This window comes from Cololabis saira, chromosome 13 (genome assembly GCF_033807715.1).
Source record: "Cololabis saira isolate AMF1-May2022 chromosome 13, fColSai1.1, whole genome shotgun sequence".
NCBI lineage: Eukaryota > Metazoa > Chordata > Actinopteri > Beloniformes > Belonidae > Cololabis > Cololabis saira.
The window spans coordinates 10,582,054-10,606,852 of NC_084599.1; the positions used below are offsets into that span (position 1 = coordinate 10,582,054).

The 24,799-nt window shown below is 40.7% G+C and overlaps 1 protein-coding gene across 1 annotated transcript in view; it reads right to left on the reverse strand.

Annotated features, from left to right (window-relative positions):
• Window positions 1-4,566: 4,566 nt before the first annotated feature.
• The window catches only part of colgalt2b (collagen beta(1-O)galactosyltransferase 2b), a 40,030-nt gene continuing 19,797 nt past the window's right edge, over window positions 4,567-24,799 (reverse strand). The window contains exons 6-12 of the mRNA XM_061737657.1: window positions 17,264-17,383; window positions 16,757-16,830; window positions 16,462-16,568; window positions 15,917-16,049; window positions 14,625-14,752; window positions 13,673-13,879; window positions 4,567-5,323 (exon numbers count right to left, since the gene is read on the reverse strand). Of these exons, the coding sequence (XP_061593641.1) occupies window positions 5,050-5,323; window positions 13,673-13,879; window positions 14,625-14,752; window positions 15,917-16,049; window positions 16,462-16,568; window positions 16,757-16,830; window positions 17,264-17,383 (1,043 nt within the window). The 3' untranslated portion in view covers window positions 4,567-5,049. The remainder of the gene's footprint in view (window positions 5,324-13,672; window positions 13,880-14,624; window positions 14,753-15,916; window positions 16,050-16,461; window positions 16,569-16,756; window positions 16,831-17,263; window positions 17,384-24,799) is intronic.

Genomic DNA, 24,799 nt, shown 5'->3' on the forward strand with positions numbered 1-24,799 from the left:
GTGTGCTGCAAAATGTGCTGCAATTCGGTCCCGAATTTCCCGCGCTGTCCTGTGGATGTGACGTCACATGACGCTGCATGCGCGTTCTCCCCGTTCTCCCGTGCCGGCTTCGCTGTTGGCTGCAGTACCCCCAACGGCCGTCGTGGTGAAGGGTGGCGCTAATGAGTCTTAGTTCTTAAAAGGAGCCTCATGCTCCTTTAAACTGCCTTTTATAAATAAAATGTAATTTACCTCTAACACAGACAACAGCACAATGATCACTAACACCGTTACAGAAAGTTCCAGCTGCAGAGAATCTGCAAGGTGCATTTGTTAAAATAACATCTACCAAGGTGGACTTATTTAGGTTTTATTTAAGCGGGTTGGTGAATTAATTAGCTGCTCCAAACAAAGAGAGTCACAAGTGTCTTTAGAAGAATTTGAAAAGTCCAATAGCCAGTCCCAGTTCAGTCTCCGAGTAAAACCATCTCAGACTTAGTCCAGATGTGGAGAAGGTTGGAGAGTAGAGACGTGGCTTTGCTTATAGCATCCGATCAGAGTAATATCAGAACCATTTGGAAGATGTACTTTAATCACAGAGAGTTCAAAGCTCTTTGGCTTTGTTGTAAACTAGATGCAAGTGCTATTTAAGTCGTTTTTTACCTAAACTGCGACCCCTCCTTCTTTTCCCACACGGTCTGTTCTAAACTTACATAACTAATGTACATAACATGATTGTGCTTACTCATTTTTATGCTCTATTAAGGGATGAGTCATCCATCTAAAAAACTGGTGTTTTTTTCCTTCTCTCTGTCATATTTTTGCTACATACAGAGACACAGAAATGCAGTCACATGCAGTGTTTAACAGAAATGCAGCAGTGTATGAACCACATGCACACTGATGCACACAGTCAGTGTTGTTTTTTTTAGCTCACATGCCACAAAGGTTTAAGATGCTCCGTGGTAATGTTTAGTCTCTTAATGACACTGTTACAAACCTGCAGCAGCACTAAAGTCACAGTCTGTGTGATGTGCAGTCAAGTGTAGTTTTCTCAGCACGTAAGTGTAAGCCTATTACATCTAGATTTAATAATTCACTTTCTCTCTTAGCAGAATGAAAATGTTTCCATAACACACCTCTTGAAGACACACCTTTTCCATCTTCATCTTCTCATTTTACTGTCTAAGAGAACTAACCACTCCCCTTTGCACTTCTCCATTTAAGGTGATTTTCTAGCTGTGCTATTGATTCTGCTCACACTTTGTAATTGCTTTTATTCCTTTTAGAAATTGCACTTTTAGCATTCTGCAAGCCTCGCTCTACTTTTTCGATTGATTATATCCCTGTTTTTAGAAGTCTACATGCAGTGTCATATAATGTAATGTAAAAGCACCAGCTATTGTTTGTCACACCTGAATATGGGAGGTGGACAACAAAGAGTACGACACGTGTGTGGAGACCACCTGCAACTAAGTTCTGTTTTACCAAGCTTAACCTAGACTGTGGCGAGTTAGGTCTAATTCTGCTCTTCCTTCAACTGAGGTTTTTGCACAAAAACATTTGTTAAAGTACCAGAAACTGTTCTAATACTTTAACAAATGTTTGTGTTACTTTACATCTTATTGATGAACACATCACATTCCTGAAGAAGTGTTCATCAATAAGCTGCAAGGTACAATTTCTTTAATTTGTGATGTATACTATTAATTATCAGAGGTGTCAAGTAACGAAGTACAAATACTTTGTTACCTTACTTAAGTAGAAATTTTGGTTATCTATACTTCACTGGAGTAATTATTTTTCAGACGACTTTTTACTTTTACTCCTTACATTTTCATGCAATTATCTGTACTTTTTACTCCTTACATTTTAAAAACAGCCTCGTTACTCTATTTCATTTCGGCCTTTAAAAAAAACAATCCAGTTAAATTGCTCCATCCGGATAGAGTGAATTTGGTTGTGGTTGTTTCAGATGTTCTTGTCCAGTTTTGTTCTTACATCCGTTCCCTCAGATTCCTGCAACTAAACTTGGATGTACATTCCAATAAAGGTTAGGATAAATGATAACATGCCTCTGAAGTTTGACTTTTTGCACCATTACAATACTTATAGGCAACTAGTCATCATATCTGCTGCTCTCTGAAACACATGTTAATGCTCAATAGTACACATATATGGTTCTTTAATATATTTGCATTATACTAAGATACATTCATTTTCAATGGCTTTTGTCCTTAATGGCTTTTTTCACCCTTACATTACCTTTACTTTTATACTTTAAGTAGTTTTGAAACCAGTACTTTTATACTTTTACTTGAGTAAAAAGCTTGAGTTGATACTTCAACTTCTACAGCAGTATTTTTAAACTCTAGTATCTATACTTCTACCTGAGTAATGAATGTGAATACTTTTGACACCTCTGTTAATTATGTAATATCTTCATCAAGCGATGTAGAAATCAACTGCAGCTACAGTCATGGCCAGCAGATGGCAGCACATTGTTTCTACTTTATAAACAGGATTTTGAAGAGGAAAACCTGGAAGAGCTCTTCAAGTAAAACCTGATTATAGGAAATGACAGTAAAATGAAGTAAGGCTTGTTCAGGATTGCAGACATACTAAGGTTTTTCCATTACAGAGGAGGACCTGAAACTTGATAGTTGGAATAGTTGGAATAATAACTGTCGTCTCCCATCTCAAACATAAAAAAGATATTTTTTTGTTTTGTTCAGCCTCTGTATCTCACACGGCCCCTGGTCCCTCCCGTCCCCCCGGCTCCCAGTCCCTGCTCGTCTGTTTTCTTCTGCCTAACCCCGACAGATCCCGCAGCAGACAGGAAACATAAAAGTGCAGCTCTCTTTCAGCCAGTGAACAGCGGGAGCCAGCACACCACCAGAGTAGAGCGTCGTTTCGACATGATCACTGCTGAGAAACCTCATGTTTACCTCCTTCCATGTTTCACCACAGCTTCTGTGATGCTACGAGGTTTTCCTCAGGACAAACTGACTCCTGCTCTAGCAGACGACTAGGAGACATCAGGTCATGGGAACAGTTGGGGCACGTTTATGATCGTTGCACATCTGATTAAACAATAATATACAATATATAATGAAAGCGCTATCTTTAGATGAACGTCTCACTTTGTAGTTTTTTCCCAACGCTCCACCCTGCCAGCTCAACAACAATAACCCAAATTACTGTAAAAAGATAACATCTGTGTGTCGGTTTAAGCAGGCGAGAGAGTGAAAGCACAGAAGTACAGAAGCTGTTTTATTGGTTCAGCACAACTGGAGAAAGAAAGAAAGAAAGAAAGGCCTGTGTTGAGGAGAACACTTCAAGAACCCAAAGCTCCCAACCCCCCAAAAAAATGAACATATAAATTTGAAAAAGGCTTTGGTATAAATGCATATCATTCATCAAAATAGCCACATGTGTGACTGTTGCTCTGAAATGCAAACTAGCAGGACCAGCCCGCTGTGAAGGTTTCCCTCTCTGCTGGAACAGAAACTTTGAGCCCTAATTGCATCTCTTACTGCCCAGCTGCTTGGCAAGGAAAAGCTGAACTCTCATTTTGTTTTGTGGCTCCGTGCTCATGTGTTCTTGCATGACATCATCTTAGGAAGTGACACCCTTGGGTACTATCTGTCAATCCCTCTCCTCCCTCCAACACTCAGCTGTGGCATTCAAAAACATTCCCATATGGTGGAGATGACGATGCACAGTCTCATGAAAGAGTTGTTTTCAGACACATTGAAGATTCTTTTATTCTTCAGCTGTTAAAAAAAAACAGCATTTCTGTTTAAATAGCAATACTCTTTTTAAACAACAACAACAACAAATCATTCATGTAGGAATATTTTTTTCTCTCACATCCTGTTAAAGGGAAAGTTCGGTTTTTTACAAACTGGACCTTATTTCTGGCATTTTTTATGGTTGTATACTCACCCAGAGGTGTTTGGTGTCATTTGGAGTCCTTCGGAAGATATTAGGAGTTTTCTCCATATAACGGTAGCGCATGGGGGCACAGCGGGACACAGACGATGCAGCGTCTAAATAACACATGATTGCCGCGAAACTCGTTCATTTCTTTTATGAATCACTAGATCTGCTTCCAGGACCTGTTGTCTTCATCCGGGGCTTTGTGTGTAACAAATAAATCAGTTTGTAAACAAGACCTCTGTACTCATGACGTCATCTCTGTGCGCGCACTCTGTCCTCCGTTCAGTGAGCTCTTCAGCCGTATACTCCGGCTCAAAACGGTAAGAACGTCCATCATATTCAAAGTCGTCGTCCACAACCTCAGAATTTGACAAATATTCAGACATGTTTCAAATAACTATCAGTAAACTAACAGTAGTGAACTCCAGCTGTACACAGAGCTGTGTCTGGGACGCCCGCACAGAGATGACGTCATGAGTTCAGAGGTCTTGTTTACAAACTGATTTATTTGTTACACACAAAGCCCCGGATGTAGACAACAGGTCCTGGAAGCAGATCTATTGATTCATAAAAGAAATGAAGAGTTTTGCTGCAATCATTTGTTATTTAGACACTGCATCGTCTGTGTCCCGCTGTGCCCCCATGCGCTACCGTTATATGGAGAAGCGGCTCGCAAAAAACTCGTAATATCTTCCGAAGGACTCCAAATGACACCAAACACCTCTGGGTGAGTATACAACCATAAAAAATGCCAGAAATAAGGTCCAGGTTGTAAAAAACCGAACTTTCCCTTTAAGTGACGTTAGCCGTCTTCCATGTGTAATGATTTCAGGCCGTAACTGCGTCCACGTGCTCATGGGAGGCACATGGAGAATAAATAAAACTTTTTGTTAAAACGGTATGCTGGCCCTCGTCCCGGATTTGGCTCGTCTCGCTCTCTCTTTATGACCCCTCGTCATGCCGCCGATCGGATGATTGCATCAGTTTACTCTTTTATCCACCTGTGTACACGTGTAAACGGTTGAACAGTATGTCAGCTCTTAGTTCAAATGTCTTTTCAAGTGTGTGGACACACATCTTCCCTTGTGTGTGCTCATCTTGTAGTTTTGAGGCGTTCACGTCTCTGTATCAGAGTTCATCGCGTGAAGCTCGAGCAGCAGGAGGCGGTGACTCTCCGGTCACGCTGTTTTGTGCCATGGGCCGGATGCGACCCTGCTGGCCCGTCTTGCGCGCATGCTGCCGGTCCCAGTCCGTGTCCACGGTTTCATCGTCCCATATGGTAGACGTCTCTGTGTCGCTGATGTATCCTGGCTCTCCGGTGTAGTGGGTGGGGTAGATGAGCAGCGGCTCCACGGAGAAGGCCTTCAGGTCCCGAGGCTCAAACTGAGACATGTACTGAACGCTGAGAGGACACAGGAGGGATGGGGAGGTGGGACAGACACAGGTTAATAAAAAATTTAAAAAAAACATGAATATTTGGAGCAAATTGAATATACTATAAATTACACATTACATGCATTTTTCTGTGCAGAGCAAAAGTTAAAAAAACAAAACATCCATATCTGATTTTACACAGGAGATCAGCTAGACTCATATTTGATAACACAGAGCCAGTAAATATTTGTGACATTTGTCACAGGTAAACTAACCTCAGCACAAATCCCTATCTCTCATCCATACAGAAAACCAGAGAAGAATTTGTCATCTCGCGGCAAAAACGATAAATTCGAGAGAAAGAAAGAAAGAAAGATAGAAAGAAAGAAAGAAAGAAAGAAAGAAATGAGCCAGAAAGAAAGAAAGAAAGAAATGAGCCAGAAAGAAAGAAAGAAAGAAAGAAAGACATGAGCCTGAAAGAAAGAAAGAAAGAAAGAAAGAAAGAAAGAAAGAAAGAAAGAAAGAAATGAGCCTAAAAGAAAGAAAGAAAGAAAGAAAGAAAGAAATGAGCCTGAAAGAAAGAAAGAAAGAAATGAGCCTAAAAGAAAGAAAGAAAGAATGAAAGAAATGAGCCTAAAAGAAAGAAAGAAAGAATGAAAGAAAGAAAGAAAGATATGAGCCTGAAAGAAAGAAAGAAAGAAAGAAAGAAAGAAAGAAAGAAAGAAAGAAAGAAAGAAAGAAAGAAAGAAAGAAAGAAATGAGCCTGAAAGAAAGAAAGAAAGAAAGAAAGAAATGAGCCTAAAAGAAAGAAAGAAAGAAAGAAAGAAAGAAAGAAAGAAAGAAAGAAAGAAAGAAATGAGCCTGAAAGAAAGAAAGAAAGAAAGAAAGAAATGAGCCTAAAAGAAAGAAAGAAAGAAAGAAAGAAAGAAAGAAAGAAAGAAAGAAAGAAAGAAAGAAAGAAAGAAATGAGCCTAAAAGAAAGAAAGAAAGAAAGAAAGATATGAGCCTGAAAGAAAGAAAGAAAGAAAGAAAGAAAGAAAGAAAGAAAGAAAGAAAGAAAGAAAGAAAGAAAGATATGAGCCTGAAAGAAAGAAAGAAAGAAAGAAAGAAAGAAAGAAAGAAAGAAAGAAAGAAAGAAAGAAAGAAAGAAAGAAAGAAAGAAAGAAAGAAAGAAAGAAAGAAAGAAAGAAAGAAAGAAAGAAAGAAGGATAAATTCCTGTTGATCACGTTTTTGTATTGGTATTTTTTTGATTGTCATTTTTATCGTTATCAGGATAAATGCCAGAAATGATCGTGATACATTTTTTAGTCCATACCGCCCATCCCTATTCACTATTCCCAAAAACCATATGTTAACCACGACCCGGCGATCAGGCACACAATCAATCAGGCACTTCGGCTGAGCCTCTTCTGTGCTGCTGCTTAAAAGGTCGAGCTATCCTCAACCTTCCACCACAAACTTGACTCATAAAGTAAAGCAGGAGACCCAGGACTCACTTGACCCCGTTCAAACTGAACGATATGTGAGCGACTGAAGCCTCAAAGATACAAAATGTGGTCTGACTAAAGCCATGTGTAGGGTTAAGGTAGTGGTTGACTCAGGCGGCAGAAATTTGTCATGTTTTATAGACTATGCTGGCAGCACAGTAGATACTTAACCCTTTAATGCCTGACATGAAATGATATATGCACACAAAACCTTTTTTTTCTATTTGAAGTGTTTATTATATGTTGAAATGAAAAACACCTCCACCTCCAGAATGCAATCTCATAATTTTCTTATAATTGTTAATTCATTGAGTAATTTTATGTATTTATTTATTCATTTTTATTCTTGATAATTTTTTGTTTTTGTATAAAAATGTTTTTTTTTTTTAATTATTGGGGGGAATTTGAAATATTGTATTAAATATGATACATTTGGCATCATAGGGATAAAAATTTGTGAATATTGGCTTTTGCATTTTTATATTTTAAAACAAGAAACAGGTATCCTTACTTGTGTTAAAAAAAAAAAACAAGAAATGGAGGATTCTGCAGTCAACAAATAAACCAACATGTAAATCCTAAAAGGAAGTATATGTATGAAACCTCGCTGAAATTAACATTTTCCAAAAAGGGGTAGTTTTCTGTGTTAATCTGTTTTTTTTTCTTTTCAATGTGATACACTCATCCAACTAAGTCTGCTTGTGTGCCATCATAGAGATGAAGGTGAGGTGCATAAATGCAACATCGTCTGGATTATAGTGGAAAATTATTGACAAATCCTTGGAATATATTAGTGTTGTCAAAAGTTCTCAAGGACAATCAAACAGTCAGGAAATATCTCATCTGGTATCTATTAAAGATGGAAAATGTTCATGAAGACATACAAATTGTCTCAGGATTTTCCATACGATACCCTAATAAAAACCGAGATGATGATGGGTCATGTTACTGCAATCAAACAGTGCACATGGACCAGTAATGGATAAATGAGTGCCTGACTATATATTCAGTTTAGTGTTGCAACCTGACACCAAGTTTCCCTGTGGTTACTCTAAAGCAAAGGTGACCAAAGGTCACTCACTCATTTTGATAAACCTCTGACTCGTCAAGGTTTATCGGGAAGTTCTGTGTTTATATTCAGCTTACCACAGTTTAACTTCACCAAAGAGAGCACCTTTACAGCACGTTTGCTGGAGGTCAACTACAGGGACGGGGTGTCCTTTTCCACTGTACTAGCATTTTATTTATTTTTTTATTTTTCTCATAGACAAATATTTGTTCTTGTGCCAAAATGGCAAATTACGAGGGAGTGGTAGAACATATATTTGCTTCTTTCATCATATCATAAGTAAAGTTAAAATATAGTTATTTTACATTATTTCATAGAATACATTGAAGTGCTTGTTAGATATATAGATGCAACCAAAATGGTTGAAAGGATATAAAAAGTTAGGATAACCTGATCTGATTCCTCTCCCCTGAACCAACCTCGACCCTTGCGTGTTGTACCAGGTCACTGCCACATGGGGGCAGTATTGGAAATATGTGGAACAACCTGACACATTATAGAGTCAAGTTGCATCGGGTAAACTATTTAGCTCGGAATTATTGGCTTTTGCTCAGTTAAGGTTGTTATTTATCCTGCCACGGCATATAATGCATGTGTGAGTGTTTTTTGTGAGGCAGACAAGCCTGTTGAAATGACACAGAGAAGCTGAGATGACCATTTGTCAGGACACCAACTCTCAAAGCCAGGTTGACGAAATCTTCATTAGAAAAGAGTATCGTTGTTATAGAGATGTTTTGTGATGGAGAAGACAGAGCTGGTGACCAGAGACTAAGATAAGCTCAGATAATCTTTTATCAGTGGTTTGCTAAAATGTCAAACGCAATCATGTTTACACACTTAGACAAATCTGTTGGTACCGGTCTATTAAAGAAAGAAAAATCCTCAATGGTTCATCCTGAAATAACTTTAAACTGACAAAAGCAATTATAGGTAATCATTTACTGAAACTCAATTTGACATTGCTTTTGAACTGTAGTTTAACAGAATAATAATAAACAACAAAGTAGTGCAACTGTCCTGAACAAATAACTCGGTACCCTTAAAAATAATTTGACCATAGTGGCATGTTAAACTAAAGTGTGTCCTGTAATTAACATTCCAAATGTGCCAATTCTGCAGTCAGTCTAACTTATTTAAAGGGTTACATTATTATTCATTATTTTTGTTGCCAAAGTATTTCTGACACCTTTGTGGGTTATTATTGTATTACTACAACGTTACAAACACCTTCTAACATGGAACCACTTAGCTGCTTTTCCCCCATCAACGCATTCCCACAGGGAATTGACAATGGTTCTTTTTCATAATCTGAATTTTTATCAAACAATAATATTTTGCAATCTTGACACAACCGCCGCTGCTAAGTGTCGCCTGTAAAGAATAATTATCACGGCCTCTCAGGCATCCAGGAATTGAACAAAACTAAGGAAGTAAACTAATGAAGGGGGATTAGTGGCGTCAATTCCCCGACCAACGACTCCCAGTTGTATGTTTTATAACCCGAACCTAGTGCTGCCAAATAAATGCAGCAGAATGGAAAAAGTATTACTTTCATTGCTCAACCGCAGCTTGGATGGTAGCAAGTTGTTTGTTTTTCTCTCTCCTTTCAGCTTTTCTCTTTGCAGGGATCGCCACAGCAGATGATCGTGTATTACATGTTGCATCGGATCAGATTTTACAACAGATATCCTTCCTGATACAGTTCTTCCCATTTACTCGACTAGGGACTAGAACCACGAGCTGCAGACTGCCCTGCAAACCTTCAGGTTGGAGGGTGCTTAGCTCCACGGCCCATGGAAAACTCATTTTTACAGAATAAAATTTCAATTCGATCATCAATCTGTCAAAACTGAATCTGGATATCACTTGGTTGGTTGGTTTTTTATTTAATTAACAAAATTTTGTCTTTCAATAAAACCAGGCCGAATGATTTCCACTAATAATGTACACAAAATCAGTTGTGACTCAAATACAGTATGTTTGTCTAAAATAACAGAATAGCGTAAAAAAACAATAACAACCTGAAACTCAAACTTTCAATGCTGTCAAAACTACAGCGATGCACAATATTTAATCAGGGGACTCCCAGCAGCTAGTTCAGGCTCTGTGGTTTACACCAGTTACTGCCTCTTGTTCACAGTCTAAAAGGTGCTGCCCTCTCACCTGCCCGCTGATGTCTCTTGCCAAACAAGCTTGCTTGAACTCTAAAACTCCCACCTCCTCCCCAGTTTCTACCTGTAGGCTCTGACTACGGAGTAAGGTTAAGTTATGCTCATCATCCCCCAACTGGGGATTTGTCAGAACGATGCTGAAGTGTTTCATCATTAAGATCACCTTTAAACTCTTCTACGTGAGAGTTTGCTGAATGAAATACCTACATTGTCTCTTCATTTCTAACACATAGTATAGAGAATCAGAAAATCCATTAATCCCTTTAGAGCAGGGGTATCAAATGTGCGGCCCGCGGGCCGCATGCGGCCCGAGAGAGATTTTCATGCGGCCCGCGAGAAGTTTCGAACGCAAAAAAACAAAATGTTAATTTCCTTTTTTATATTTTTTCTACAAGTCCATCGTTATTCCACAAATAGAGCAGTTTTCGTAATTTTTTTAGTTTTCTAGAATGCATTTGCCGATTTTATTTCTTTGTAGACGGTCGTTTATTTCCATTAACTGACTACTATTATATATTTTGATAGAAGATATTTATTCAGAGAATTTCAGTTTTGAATACGAGGATAGTGACAAAGTAAAACAGTTAAAAAAGAAGTGCTGACTTTTTCGGCACACTGGCGCCAATTTTTAAAAATACATACACTTAATTGTACTGGAAAAATCTCTAAATCACAAAGAAACACTCTCGGATGTAATAAGAAAGATTTTGCTTTTAATTAAATTTCCTATAAAAAAGCGAAATATACAAAAAACATACTTGTTTCTGTTTATTTTTGTAAAATTATATTAAAAGTATCTTACATAATTTGAAAAAAACGAGAAATTTCAAGAAAAGATCCTGAAGAAATATATTTTACATAATTAGAGTGTAAACAAAGTGCATATTTCCTTTAAAATGAACTAAACTGATATTGGATTAGATAACAATAGTAAAAAAAAAAAGAATTAGAAAAAAAAATGTTCGCACTGTTTTTTTTATTTTGAGCGTGCAAGCGAGAAAAGAATTGGTCAAATACGGCCCGCCAAGCAAAATCAGTTTGACAACCCTGCTTTAGATCAAAAGCCGAAATTCTCAGCTTTTGGCTCTAAAATATTGGAGTCTTTGCGATCTGTCAGAGGGATTACTGAGAGCTGTCACAAGGTGTCTCGAGCAGCCGTCGGCACAGAAGATAACTGCTGTCCATCTGCCGGTTTAGAGCCTGTCGACACTTGTTTCCTAAACCTTTATTTAAAGTCAACAACGCCCTTTTGCACCATGCTCCCTGTAGTATTTTGCAGTTTTCTGTTTTTGCGTGTTTTGGAGCAAAAACAGAACTATAATAACTTTTACGTAGCTCTTGCTCACGCTCTTACACATTTCTGTCCACCTTTCTCTGACTTTTTAACAAACCCCCCCCTCCCTCAATGTTGAATGCACACAGTGTATTTTGTAATCCATACCCTGCACACTGGACACACATCTCCGTGTATTTATAAAGTACCACCACACACACACACACACACACAGACACACACACACACACACACACACACACACACACACACGTACAGCGTTCATCTAAAACCCACCCCCACACTCAGTCCTCTATCAATGGGAATCCTGTCCCCTTCACCAACCAGCAGGAAGAGCCATGCTGGTCTACATTCCTCAAAAAGAGAGGAAGAAGGGGGGGTAGGTGACACAGGGATAGAGGAAGTCTTCAAAAAAAAAAAGAAATAAACTGACCTAATGAGGGTGAAGAGAACACATTGAAATGAGCTTACAAGCAACTACGGTGAAAGACAAAGGGAGGCAGGAAAGTGATGAAGGATATGCAGGGGTTGGTGGTGGAGGTGGAGGAGAGCAGGGCAGGAACCCCCATGAAAGAAAGAGATATAATTCAGGAATTGTGTGTCCTGTGTGAGGCACCGTACCCGGCGAGCCGGGAGAACAATTCATGCCCTGTGTGTGTGAGGGAGGAGGTGGTGCTGGAGAGAAAGGGAAAGAAGGAGGGACAGGAGAAACTAAAGAAGGAGTATAATTCAGCGGTTGGGGTTTACCACCAGCGCACAAACTACTGTACCATAGCAACTGGAACAAGTGCCTTTCTCTCCATGTATAGATAATTATTGTGCTGCAGATCTTTAGTAGTTCTGCATGGCATATACTTTAAATGTAGCTTTTGCATCTTGGTGTTCATTTAACATCCATCCATCATCTGCCGCTTATCCGTTCCCGGGTCGCGGGGGCAGCAGTCTCAACAGGGATCCCCAGACTTCCCTCACCCCAGACACTTCCTCCAGCTCTTCCTCCAGCTCTTCCGGGGGGAGTCCGAGGCGTTCCCAGGCCAGCCGAGAGACATAGTCTCTCCAGCGTGTCCTGGGTCTTCCCCGGGGTCTCCTCCCGGAGGGACATGCCTGGAACACCTCCCTAGGGAGGATCCATCCATCCATCCATCCATCCATCCATCCATCCATCCATCCATCCATCCATCCATCCACCTCCCTAGCGAGGCGTCCAGGAGGATCCGGTACAGATGCCCAAGCCACCTCAGCTGACTCCTCTCAATGTGAAGGAGTAGCGGCTCGACTCCGAGCTCCTCCCGGGTGACCGAACTCCTCACCCTATCTCTAAGGGAGCGTCCAGCCACCCTGCGGAGGAAACTCATCTCGGCCGCTTGTATCTGCGATCTTGTCCTTTCGGTCACTACCCAAAGTTCATGACCATAGGTGAGGGTAGGTGCGTAGATTGACCGGTAAATCGAGAGCTTCGCCTTTCGACTCAGCTCCCTCTTCACCACGACGGTCCGGTACATCGACCGCATAACTGCGGACGCTGCACCGATCCGTCTGTCAATCTCCCGCTCCATCGTTCCCTCACTCGTGAACAAGACCCCGAGATACTTGAACTCCTCCACCTGAGGCAGGACTTCCCCACCCACCTGGAGAAGGCACGTCATCCTTTCCCGGTGGAGAACCATGGCCTCGGTCTTGGAGGTGCTGATTCTCATCCCTGCCGCGTCGCACTCGGCCGCAAACCGCCCCAGCACATGCTGGAGGTCCCGGTCTGATGAAGCCAACAGGACAACGTCATCCGCAAAAAGCAGAGATGAAATCCTGAGGTTCCCAAACCGGATCCCCTCCGGCCCTTGGCTGCGCCTAGAAATCCTGTCCATAAAAATTATGAACAGGACCGGTGACAAAGGGCAGCCCTGCTGGAGTCCAACATGCACCGGGAACAAGTCTGATCTACTGCCGGCAATGCGAACCAGACTCCTGCTCCGATCATACAGAGACCGGACAGCCCTTAGTAGAGGGCCCCAGACTCCATACTCACTCAGCACCCCCCACAGAATGGCACGAGGGACACGGTCAAATGCCTTCTCCAGATCCACAAAACACATGTAGACTGGTTCATTTAACATGTGGACCTCAACATGCTGGAGAGTGCAGGGCACCTGCAATTCCTTATCTGTGGTCCTGTCATAGTTGGTTAATCCGTAAACTAAACTATGAAAATGCACTTTTTGAACATCATCCAGCAATATACCATTGTAACTTTCCACGTCCCCTGCCTGGAATACACTTTCACTCTGTTGTATAGGATGTGTGTTATATTTGTATTATTCACAAAAAGTTTGATCACTGGAAACCAAGGTAAAGACTGACTTGGGGTGTTTGTTAAACATGACGGGCAGGAACTCGTCAACGGGCAGCATCTTCGGGAGAGGCTGAGCATCCAGTAGCTTTCTGGCTCCCTGATGTGAGAGTGCGTATCCCAGCGTCCAGTAGGAGTAGTCGGCCTCGACCAGGTTGTTCACGCCGTCCACCGACTGTTCTGGCTGCTGCACCTGCATGCGCTTTCGGCCCACGTAGCTGCAGGCAGAAGAGGACAGGCACACTTTGTTACTGCTGATATCCAGGCTTCAAATGAAGTTATTCTGGCCACCTTTACACAGGGTATTTACAAAAACGGATATTTCCCCCTTTACGTTTTGAAAAATTCCATCATTTACATGTGATCGTTTTCAAAAAAGCTGTTACGGTGCAAAAAAACATCAACAAATGACACGTGTAACTTCCAGTTAAGGCTGATTTATGGTCCTGCGTTACACCAACGCAGATCTATGGCGTAAGGTACGCCATAGATCTGCGTTGATTTAACGCGGGACCATAATTCAGGCTTTACTTCCAAGACGGAACGAGAGTCTTTCGTTTGGAGTGACAGAGAAGTGGAGTGACTTTTAAGTGTGACTTTAGAATATAAAACAGGTAAAATACAAGAAAATATTGACGGTTACAAACTAATTGTAAACACAGGTCGCACTCATGACACAGGTGACGTTTCTGTTGCATAATGTAACGTTCTGAAGCCTAAATCTCCGTTTTCCTCCATTTACAAGCAAACGTGAAAACAGAGTTTTTGAAAATCTCCACTTTGGCCGGAGTTTTCAGAAATGATCGTTTTTGGAGACTTTGGGCTCCGTTTTCATGTAAACGAACGGCCAAAACGCATGAAAACGCCACCGTTTTTGCTCCGTGTAAACGGAGCCTCTGAGAACACGTGTTGACATTTATAAAAGCTCTCACTCCAGGGAGAGCGAGAGAGCAAAGTTCTTACATGAGGTCCCAGTCCAGCTGGGCTCTGTCGACATCATCCATGATGGCCTGAATCCTTCGTTTAAACCTGGGCTCAAACCTCACGTCATCCTCGAGGACTAGAACCTTCTGGAGGCCACGTTCAATCACCTGACGGGCAGGCAACACAAACACAGGGGTCAAACTTGAACCATAACAGCTGTTGTTTTGCCACATGCTCAGATTGTTTATATCCTTTCTTGCATCGTAACTGATCCCTCATCTGTAGTCACTGTCTGTTATCTTAGGGAAATTTTGCACTCAGACATTTGCAACAGCAGCCACACCAGTTCGCCACCCTTCATTCTGATTTGTTTGCATCAGTTCTATATAGGGCTGGGCGATATGGACCAAAAGTCATATCTCGATATTTTCTAGCTGAATGGCGATACTCGATATATATCGATATTTTTTCTGTGACATAATTGGGGTTTCCCCCAAAGCATTATAGCATAGCATCTCTGTTAGCTTCATTTTTTTCTGAGGTAAACCCTTAAAAAAACAGTCAGTTTTAATACAAAGCCTCGGGCCAAATGTCACACAGGTACCTTTATTAACAGAGGTCTGCACAATATCAAAATGTATAAAACAAATGAAATAAAAATAAACTGCCTGCATATGTAGAATAAAAATGCTTCTTGAATAAAATAAAACAAATATCCTTTTCCTGCATAACAATTAAATTAAAATACACTGTGCAATTACAGTAATACAATGTAGACAGTAACAGGCAGACTTTTCCACTGAGGTTGACAGTTGTGCAAATAACAAAACATTTGTGCAAATCTCAAATAAAACATTCAAGTCAATTTGTCACGAAATAAGCTATATCAAAATCATTAAAAAAAATGTTTGTTTTTTTTTAAATCGATATAAACGATATTGTCTCGTACCATATCGCGTTTGAAAATATATCGATATATATTAAAATCTCGATATATCGCCCAGCCCTAGTTCTAAGAGTACATGTTACCATAGGAACCATGTGGATAAGGGAACGTCATTAAAGACACACAGGTTGAACCTGAGCACTTGCACATGTGAATAGTCGGTCCTAAACGTGTCCCAAATAGTCTTAAAATGCTGTTCAACGCAAATGGCTTAAAGAAGCTAAAATGCTGAATGAATAGGTGAAGTTGAAGGGTTAAAGTTCATGTCAGCTACAAAACTTCAAATGTGTAGTAACAAGGGATTCACAATCCTTCTGAAATAAACTTCAAATTGGTCATTTACACAACTTATTTTATTTTTCCCGTTATAGCTTCCTGCTCTCACTTGTGTCCATATGGAGTGATGGCTGAGGAAGCAGCCGATCTCCCCTCTGGTGAGGACGCGACCAGAGTACGGATCCTTGTAGTCGGGCAGCATCTCTATTCCCAGGTCCTTCAGCTGGGAGGAATTCAGAGCCCTGAGGGAACAGCGAGTGAAAGATAAGAGCAACAATGAAGAGAATACACCATTTCATGCATAAACGTACACATTATGCAACTTGTCGGCTTGGAACACACATTACCAGACAAACAAAGGCTGCAGAAAGGATTAAGGCATTCACAGCAGTGGATTACCGTGGGCACAGAGGAGGAAAAATTAGTCAAGCATCTTGCAACAAATGCCAAATCTCTATGTGGCTTTTATTTCAGGAAAACATAATTACAAACTGCAGACAAAAGACTAAGCATTCCTCCAAAGCCATAGCTGTGATTGGTGGAAAAACGGTTGTGCTGAATATATTGAACTGTAATGCAGAGCAGTCTGCAGAATTAATAAATCTTTCAGGTTAGTTCATCAGGTGAGTGCAGGGTCATGTGTTTGCAACCTACTTCCCGTCCACCGCTTCTACCAGTGAGACACGAAAGCCGATGGAGGACATGGTTTTCAACATCCTGGTTCTTCTGTCCAGCCGGCGTTTCAGGTTAATCAGGAGAATCTAAACATTTCAACAGAAAAAAACAAAAGCTTGATTTTTTTTTTACAGACAAGGAGGAACAAAGAAGAAAAGCAAACTGGAAGAAAGAAAACAGGAAGTGGAACTTGCTGATGAAATTGTAAATATCCAAAGACAGAAGTTGTTGACCTCCTGCTCCTAACGGTAGAGCCAGCACTCTAAAGACTCACTTCATCAAAACCCATCTTGTCTTGCGTCAAGGGGGGAGCGTGCACGTGCTCCGAGGGCTCGATGTCATGGTTAACTGTTCACAGAGAGGGGAAGGAAGTGAAGGGTTAAAAACATACTTGGAAAATAAAGACATTTCCTTTAGACTGAGGAAGTTCAGACTAGCTGAGCAGAGAGAAGGGCAGCGGAGGAGGAGGATATGGAGATGGGTGGTGGATATACAGAGAGGCTGTAGGAGGAGGAGGAGGAGGAGGAGGAGGAGGAGGAGGAGGAGGAGGAGGAGGAGGAGGAGGACGAGGAGGAGGACGAGGAGGAGGAGGAGGAGGAGGACGAGGAGGAGGAGGAGGAGGAGGACGAGGAGGAGGAGGACGAGGACGAGGACGAGGACGAGGAGGAAAGTTGAAGGGTGATGTCAAGAGGGACCGGAAAAAAGCTTAAAAGGAAAGACAATCAACAAGTGAGAGTTTATGTAGAGTGTATCCGCTGTGCGTGTTTGTGCGTGAACTCACTCAAAGCTTCTGTGATGGTGTGTATGAAACTTTCTTTTTCGTCGTCCACATTTTGCTGGGCTTTGAGAGGGACGGGCATGAAACCGTAGTGCTCCCTGTTACACACATACATCTGCACACCTAACACACACACACACAAACACACACAAAAACACGTAACCTCTTAGCCCAAACAATTGAAATAAACACAGAAATTACTCTTCCCCTGGTTGCTTGTATCTTTTCCAACATGTGCATAGTTGTCACTTCGAAGCCCTAAATACCAGACGTGTGATGATCGGCTGATACATTGATCTGATTATGGATGATCCACTAGCATCGATATGACATGAAAACATCGATCATCAATACATGTTATCAAATGTCATTCTATAGACTATTCTCATTAAAACAACAGGTTGTTTTTCAGTTAAACATCTGGTTTAATTCAGAAATAAAGAGGCCAAATTATATTCAAATAACTGTGATTTGATATGAATGCGGTTGATTATATGTGATATATTAAACTGACCGTCGGCTCCTGAATGGAACTGAATAAAGATTGTAGTATGGCAGATTTATGACGTCAGCAAACATCAAACTGTTGCCTAGTAAATCAATGTTGATCATGATTAAACTTATAATCTAAACTCCATTATGTACAATGTATTAATGTTAGATAATTTAGCCACTTGTGTGCTAGTCCTTAGTTTGTGCTCAAGAGTGTTGTAACTGGCTGCAGCCTATATTTTATTTTATACCGAAGCAGTAAGGGTAAACCGCCATTTAATTTGATCCCCTTTTTCTCCTGTTTTTGTTAGTTTAGGAAGTTAGGCTCAGAGATTGTAATTTTGTTTGATCTTTTGTTTCCTCCCAGGGCTTAGGTAGTCTGGTTGAGAATGTAGTTTCTTTTGTTTGTTATTTTGGCCTAGGTTTACCCCGAAGAGAAGCTTCGTTTTTCGTTTTGTCATCTTGTTTCTTTTGTGCTAACTCAGTTAGCACTGATTTGAACTTTTGATATTGAAAACCTTGAGCTGTGCAAAATAAATACAACCTTTTTGTTGTGAACCATCTCTCGCTGCCTCATTTTTATGTTGCGCCTCTGTTGCCCTAGCCTGGGGCGTAACAGTAAGTAAGTGAAACCTTTAACAATAATGATAAACTATAGAATCCAGAATAGGCAATAAGAAATACTCTACTGAGAGCAAAAGACACTTCCTGAAAGTAAGAAAATAGTCTTTCAAATGAAATGAATGCTGATATTTGAATGTATACATATCTGAACACAATCTTAGTAGTATATGTCTGTGTGTAACTAGAGAACTGCTTGTGCAGCAGTCTGTGAATAATCATCCATCCATAATCTCTAGCTGCTTCTTCCTGTTCAGTCACGGGGGTCAGCTGTATCCCAGCTCTCCTGGACAAACAAACCCACACACTTACACGTACCGCTATAGACAGTTCAGAATCGGCAGTTATTGATTAGCATGCTACGCATATTCTTGGACTGTGGGATGAAATCAGAGTACCCGAAAAAATCCCTGCAAGCACAGGGAGAACGTGAGAACGACCCCCTGTCAGGATTCAAACCAGAAAAGGAGAGTGACAGTGCTGCCCCCATGCATGCATTTAGCATTGTAATCTTCAAATAGATCATCTGGATATTGTAAAATATCCTGTTTCAATCACTGTCCTGTCAGGCCAGCCATCCCAATATTTTGACTTTACAAAGAATTAGTCAGTGACTGCGTTTACATGCACTCAATAACCCTTTTAAAACCCGAATATTGGCAATAACCCGAATTTGCACGGCCATGTAAACACCAATAACCCCTTTGAATAACCCGAATTTGCTCATATTCCGGTTTTTAAAAACCGGAATATGACCCCTGGGTTACTCCTTTTAAAACCTGAATATGCGGTCATGGAAACGCCAAACAGAATATCCCGATCTAACGGAACAGGAATTTGTTTTCTGCACATGCTCCGTTCACAAGGAATCCTGGGGCCTCATCTATAAAGCTTGCTTGCGCAGAAAAAGCGCCTGAAAGTTGCGGAAGCCGCCTTCTACGCAAATCCTCGGATCTAAAAAGAAAAAACTAACCGAAAAATCTGCTTATCTTTACGGCAACTAGGACCCTCCCGTAAGAATTTACTTAGACACGGGGAACTGGCGACGCAGGGATTGAGGTGGTGAAATGAAGCCAGATTCATGTCATACTCTTAATAATGTCATCACATATCACAAAATATATAAGACTTAAAATAATAAAATAAAATAATATAGCGCTGATCGTGTTCCTCTGTGTGTGAAGCTGTCAGTCAGGACTCTGGTGCTGCTGGAGCTGCAGCCGCGGTGCAGGACACGCCGGGAACCTCCTTCACCGCTTTAGGACAGAACAAATGAGGGGCTGCGTTTAGGGAGCCCCACGGAGCCCCTCATTTCTTCCCTAAAGGGACTCAGATTTGTTTTCATATGAGTTTTACGGGCGCGTGAAACCTTTACGTGCGGGTGTATGGTGCCTAAATTATGGCCCCGCGTTAAAACGACGCAGAGCCTACGGCGTAGGGTACGCGGCGACGCGCACCTACGCCGTAGGCTCTGCGTTGGTGACGCAGAACCATAAACCAGCTCTGAGCAGCTCTGAGGGGAGGGGGGAGGAGGGGGAGCGGGGCTGCGGGGCCGTTCTCGTATCGCTTTCATACAGTGTCTTGATAATTTGCAATTTAAGGCTGAGCCTACCGTTAGTTTTTAAACTGTAAAAAGTAAGGGGAAAATAAACATGATTTTGAAAAGACGGGGGGACGTGTGTCCCCCTGTTGCACCGGGGAACTCCCGGCGTTCCGCGCAGCAACGGCGTGCTGCCACTCACTCGCTTTATTTTATACTATTTATTTTTCTACTTTTACTGTGACCACAAAATAATGTGGTTTTCCTGTCCTCCTCCTCATCAACAACATCTAGATCTCAGATCTCAGTGAAATTCAGTGGCACGGTGGCTCGACACGTTCATTCATTCATTCTGAAGCCAAACAGGTTGCAGGAAGCCACTGCGCATGCTCAGCAGACTCATTCATATGCAAAATGATTCCATTTTCGGTAGAAAGTGGGCGTGTAGAGGGTGGGATACCAGGCGGATTCACGTGCGCAGCCTTCCAGCTGGACTGTGATTTATAAAGAGAACCTTACGTGGAAGTCTGCGTGCACGCGGTTTTATAGATCCGGATTTTTTTTTGCGCCCGGCATTTTCGGCTTTTGAGCGTACGTGCACTTTTAGTATGACTCCTACGCAGTCCATTTTCTTTTGGGTCCAGGAAGTTCTTATAAACACAGAGAAACACAAGACCAGGAGGAGAATAATCACTTCATAAATGTAATGAAGGATATGAACATTTTGGCATTTGTAGACGGTAGAAAGTACCGGGATAGCGAGATTTACAAGAAGGTCAGCGAAAAGTTGCGCGAAGCAGCATTTGTTTTGAATTTGGATACAGGAAGAAGAAGCGGAAATGACGCTAATTGCGTCATCACGTTCTCCGTGCATCGCTGGTTTGATCCAGATATCCCGAATGATTAATTACCATGTATACAGGGATAACCCTGTTTGCTCACGCATGTAAACGGAATATTCCGAATGTCTCAGTAACCGGAATATTAGCAATAACCTGAATTTTGACTGCATGTAAACGTAGTCAGTGTAAGCAAATGTCTTATGAAATCTATGCTTCATTTGAATATGTGGCTCTTCAGTGGAAATCCTCATCCTGTGTGTTGTTTCTCAATGTCTACAAACCCCCTAGGTAAGTACCATGAACTCTCTTTGATGACTTTGCTGGACTGCTACCTGTCATCTGTGTTGATTTTGATTGTATAATTGTGGTTGGGGATTTTAACATCCGTGTTGACAACCCTGAGGTCATACAGGCAAAGGAAGTGTGTGTGTAATTTTGGTCTGACTAAACATGTAACGGATAAAAGGCACAATAAAGGACATTGTCTTGATTTAATAATGTTCAAAGTTCTGAACGTCTCCAAGGTTATGGTGACAGATGTTGCTCTGTCTGGGCATGTTTTCTTTGAGAGTTTAATTAATGTCAACAGTAGCTTCCAGGCAGAGATATATATTTCCTTTATATAACCAGGCAAGCAAATTAAGAACAAATTTCTTATTTTCAAGTGCAGCCTAGGGGGGTAAGGGGAGGGGGGAGCTAAGATGAAAAAGAGCAAAGTTATATAAATACACAAAAACACATTAAAACACAATACAAAAGATAAAACAATTAATCAAGTAATTCAAACAGTCAGTATGCATGAAGGAGGACTAAAGGCAAGTGCAGGAGTCGGTTGTACTTAATAAAAGATGCAGTTTGAAGGTGGAGATGGAGGTGAGAACAGAAAGTTTAAGGGTATTTTGTAAGGTGTTCCAGTCAGAGGCTGCAGCCAACCGGAAGGCATTGCGCCCAAAGGTGGTGCGGACTTTGTGGATGGAGAGATTGATGAAGGCACTGGACCTTAGAGTGCGTCAGGTTGTGGGCAGATCAAGAAGCAGTACATAGACCAGAGAAATGTTTATTCAGATTTACTCCTCCTCACTCCTCCTCCACTGACATTCAGTTAATAAGCTTATGGTTAAATTCAGTGGTAAAAATGATTAGTATTATTGATACCATTGCTCCCCCCGAGGTGAAGGGGATCACTGCTAAAAAGAAACCTCCCTGGGGAAATGCTTCACGGGTCAGAGTAGGGCTGTGCGATTAATCGATTTTAAATCTAAATCGGATTTATTAATCAAGACAATGTTAAAAAAAGGAAAATCGGAAAATCGATTTTCCTTTTTTGCAGCTGGCTGCATTACAGACGGATCTCGTCTAGTCATCTTTGTTTGGTCAAGAAAATTGTAAATGTTGTCACTTTCCTAACTCAAGGAGGATTCACAGTGTCTTTCAATTGCACTTCATTCCTAATAGGGAAATTTTTTTGCTATTTTTCTTTAAAAATAAAGCCAAAATATTTGAAACAATTTATTCCATTGTCTTTTGTAGTTTTACCAAAAAAATCGAAATCGAAATCGAAAATCGGGTTTTCAGAGAAAAAAATCGGGATTTTATTTTTGTCCAAAATTGCCCAGCCCTAGGTCAGAGCTGAAAAAAGAGTCGTAAAGCTGAATTCAGGTGGCGGAAAACTAAATTACAGATTCATTATGACATTTATATTATAAAGAGAGACTGAGCATATATAATATACAGGGCCGAGGAATGCAAGACAATCATATTTCTCAGATATCTCTGCAAAAAAACAACAATAACAAACACTTTTGTTCACTACTGTTGACAGGCTAACAAACCCCCCTGAGTCAGTGGACCCTGAACTTCTATCCAACCGGGCCTGCAATGAGTTTGCCTTTTCTTTACTGACAAGATCCAGAAAATCTGACAGTCAGTCAGTGCTCTTATGCTCGATGCAGGATATGTGCCACATCTGTGTCCAATGAGAGAAATCATGACATCATTCTGGCCAGTCGCCCATAAGAGCCTAGATGACATCAAACACCACCTGAATTTCACAACTTGCTGCGTTGATACTCTGCCAGCAGGGTTTTTAAGAGTGTTGAACATTGTAAGTCCTCAGAGCTTCTAGAGATTGTACATATGTCTCTACTTTCAGGTATCTTTCCTCAGTGGCTAAAAACCACCGTCACTGATCCACTTTAAAAAAAGAACAGTCTAGAGACAGGTCACTAATGAACAACTATAGGCCCGTAACCTCCACTTTCTTAGTAAAATGATAGAAAAAGCTGTTTTTTAACAGCCGTATAACCTCCTAACAATCAATGACTGTTTTGATGTTTTCCAGTCAGGTTTCTGGTTACACTACAGCACTGAGACAGCTCTAGTAAAGGTCCTTAGTGACATCCGCTCCAATACGGATAGTGGCAACATTCCAGTTTCGGTCTTACTGGGTCTCAGAGCTGCATTCGACACGGTTGAACATAACATCATTACAGAATGGTTGTAGAACTGGGTGGGACTTTCTGGTACAGCACTTGCCTGGTTGGAGTCCTATCTAAAAGGCACGGACTATTTTCTGTCTTTAGGGAACTACAAATTGGAGTCAAAAAATATAATGTGTGAAGTTCCTCAAGGTTCAGTTCTGGGGCCTCTGTTGTTTAGCATCTATATGCTCTCACTTGCTCAAATTATGAAAAAGAACAAAATGTGTTACCATCTATGCAGATGAAACACAAATCCATACAACCTTACCGGGAGACTATAATCCAAGTCAAACACTGATGCATTTATCAAATTAAAGAGTGAATGTACCAGAATTTTCTTTATTTTCTTTATTCTTTTTTTTTTGCACTGTTTTTCTTCCTTTGCACTATTTTATTTATTTTTTAATCTTTATATCTCGACTACATTATGTATATTGTGTATTGTGTATATACTGTCCATACTGTCCATATTTTTTAATTATATATATCCTTTACTTTTTAAATTTGTACCCACCTTCCCCGCATGCGTGTGTGTGTGTGTGTGTGTGTGTGTGTGTGTGTGTGTGTGTGTGTGTGTGTGTGTGTGTGTGTATGTGTGTATATGTTAAGTGTACTGCTGCTAACACAGGAGTTTCCCCCATGGAGGGAATAATGAAGGTTATCTTATCTTATCTTATCTTATCTTATCTTATCTTATCTTATCTTATCTTATCTTATCTTATCTTATCTTATCTTATTTAAATTAAGACAAAACAGAAATAATTGTGTTTTGAGTAGGACAGATTTAAAGTCAGCACTCAGCTTCAATCAGTTGAGCCACAAACAAATAACCAAGCCAGAAATCTGGGAGTGCTTCTGGACTCAGACCTGCATTTTAACAGCCACATAAAGACAGTAGTGAGTTCAGCCTGTTATCACCTAAAGAACCTATCATGGATTAAAGGACTGAAGCCTCAGCAGGACTTGTCCTGAAAAACTTCCATGCTTTTATCTTCGGTAGACTGGACTACTGTAACGCTGTTCTCACGGGTCTCCCAAAAAAACCCATCAAACAGCTGTAGTTAGTTCAGAACGCTGCTGCCCGAGTCCTCACTAAGACCAAGAGAGTTGACCACATAACTCCAATTTTAGATCTTTACACTGGCTTCCTGTCTGTCACAGAATATATTTTAAAATCCGGCTGTTTGTTTATAAATCTCTGAATGGTCTCGGGCCAGAATACATCTCTGATCTCCTGGTCCATGATGAACCAGCCAGAACCCTCAGGACGTCAGGGTCACGCCTACTTTCTGTAGCTCCCAGAAACTCCCAGAATGCATCAGGGCTACTGAAACTCTCAGCTGCTTTAAGTCAAGGATGAAAATCTTTTTATTTACTGCTGCATCTCAGTAATGTACCACAATGCACTGCAATCTTTAATTCTTGCATTTCATTAGTTAATTATTTTTAAGTGATTATTTTAAATCCTGTAAATTATGTTTTATTTTATTTATTATTATTATTATTATTATTATTATTATTATTATTATTATTATTATTATTATTATTATTATTAGTTTAAATT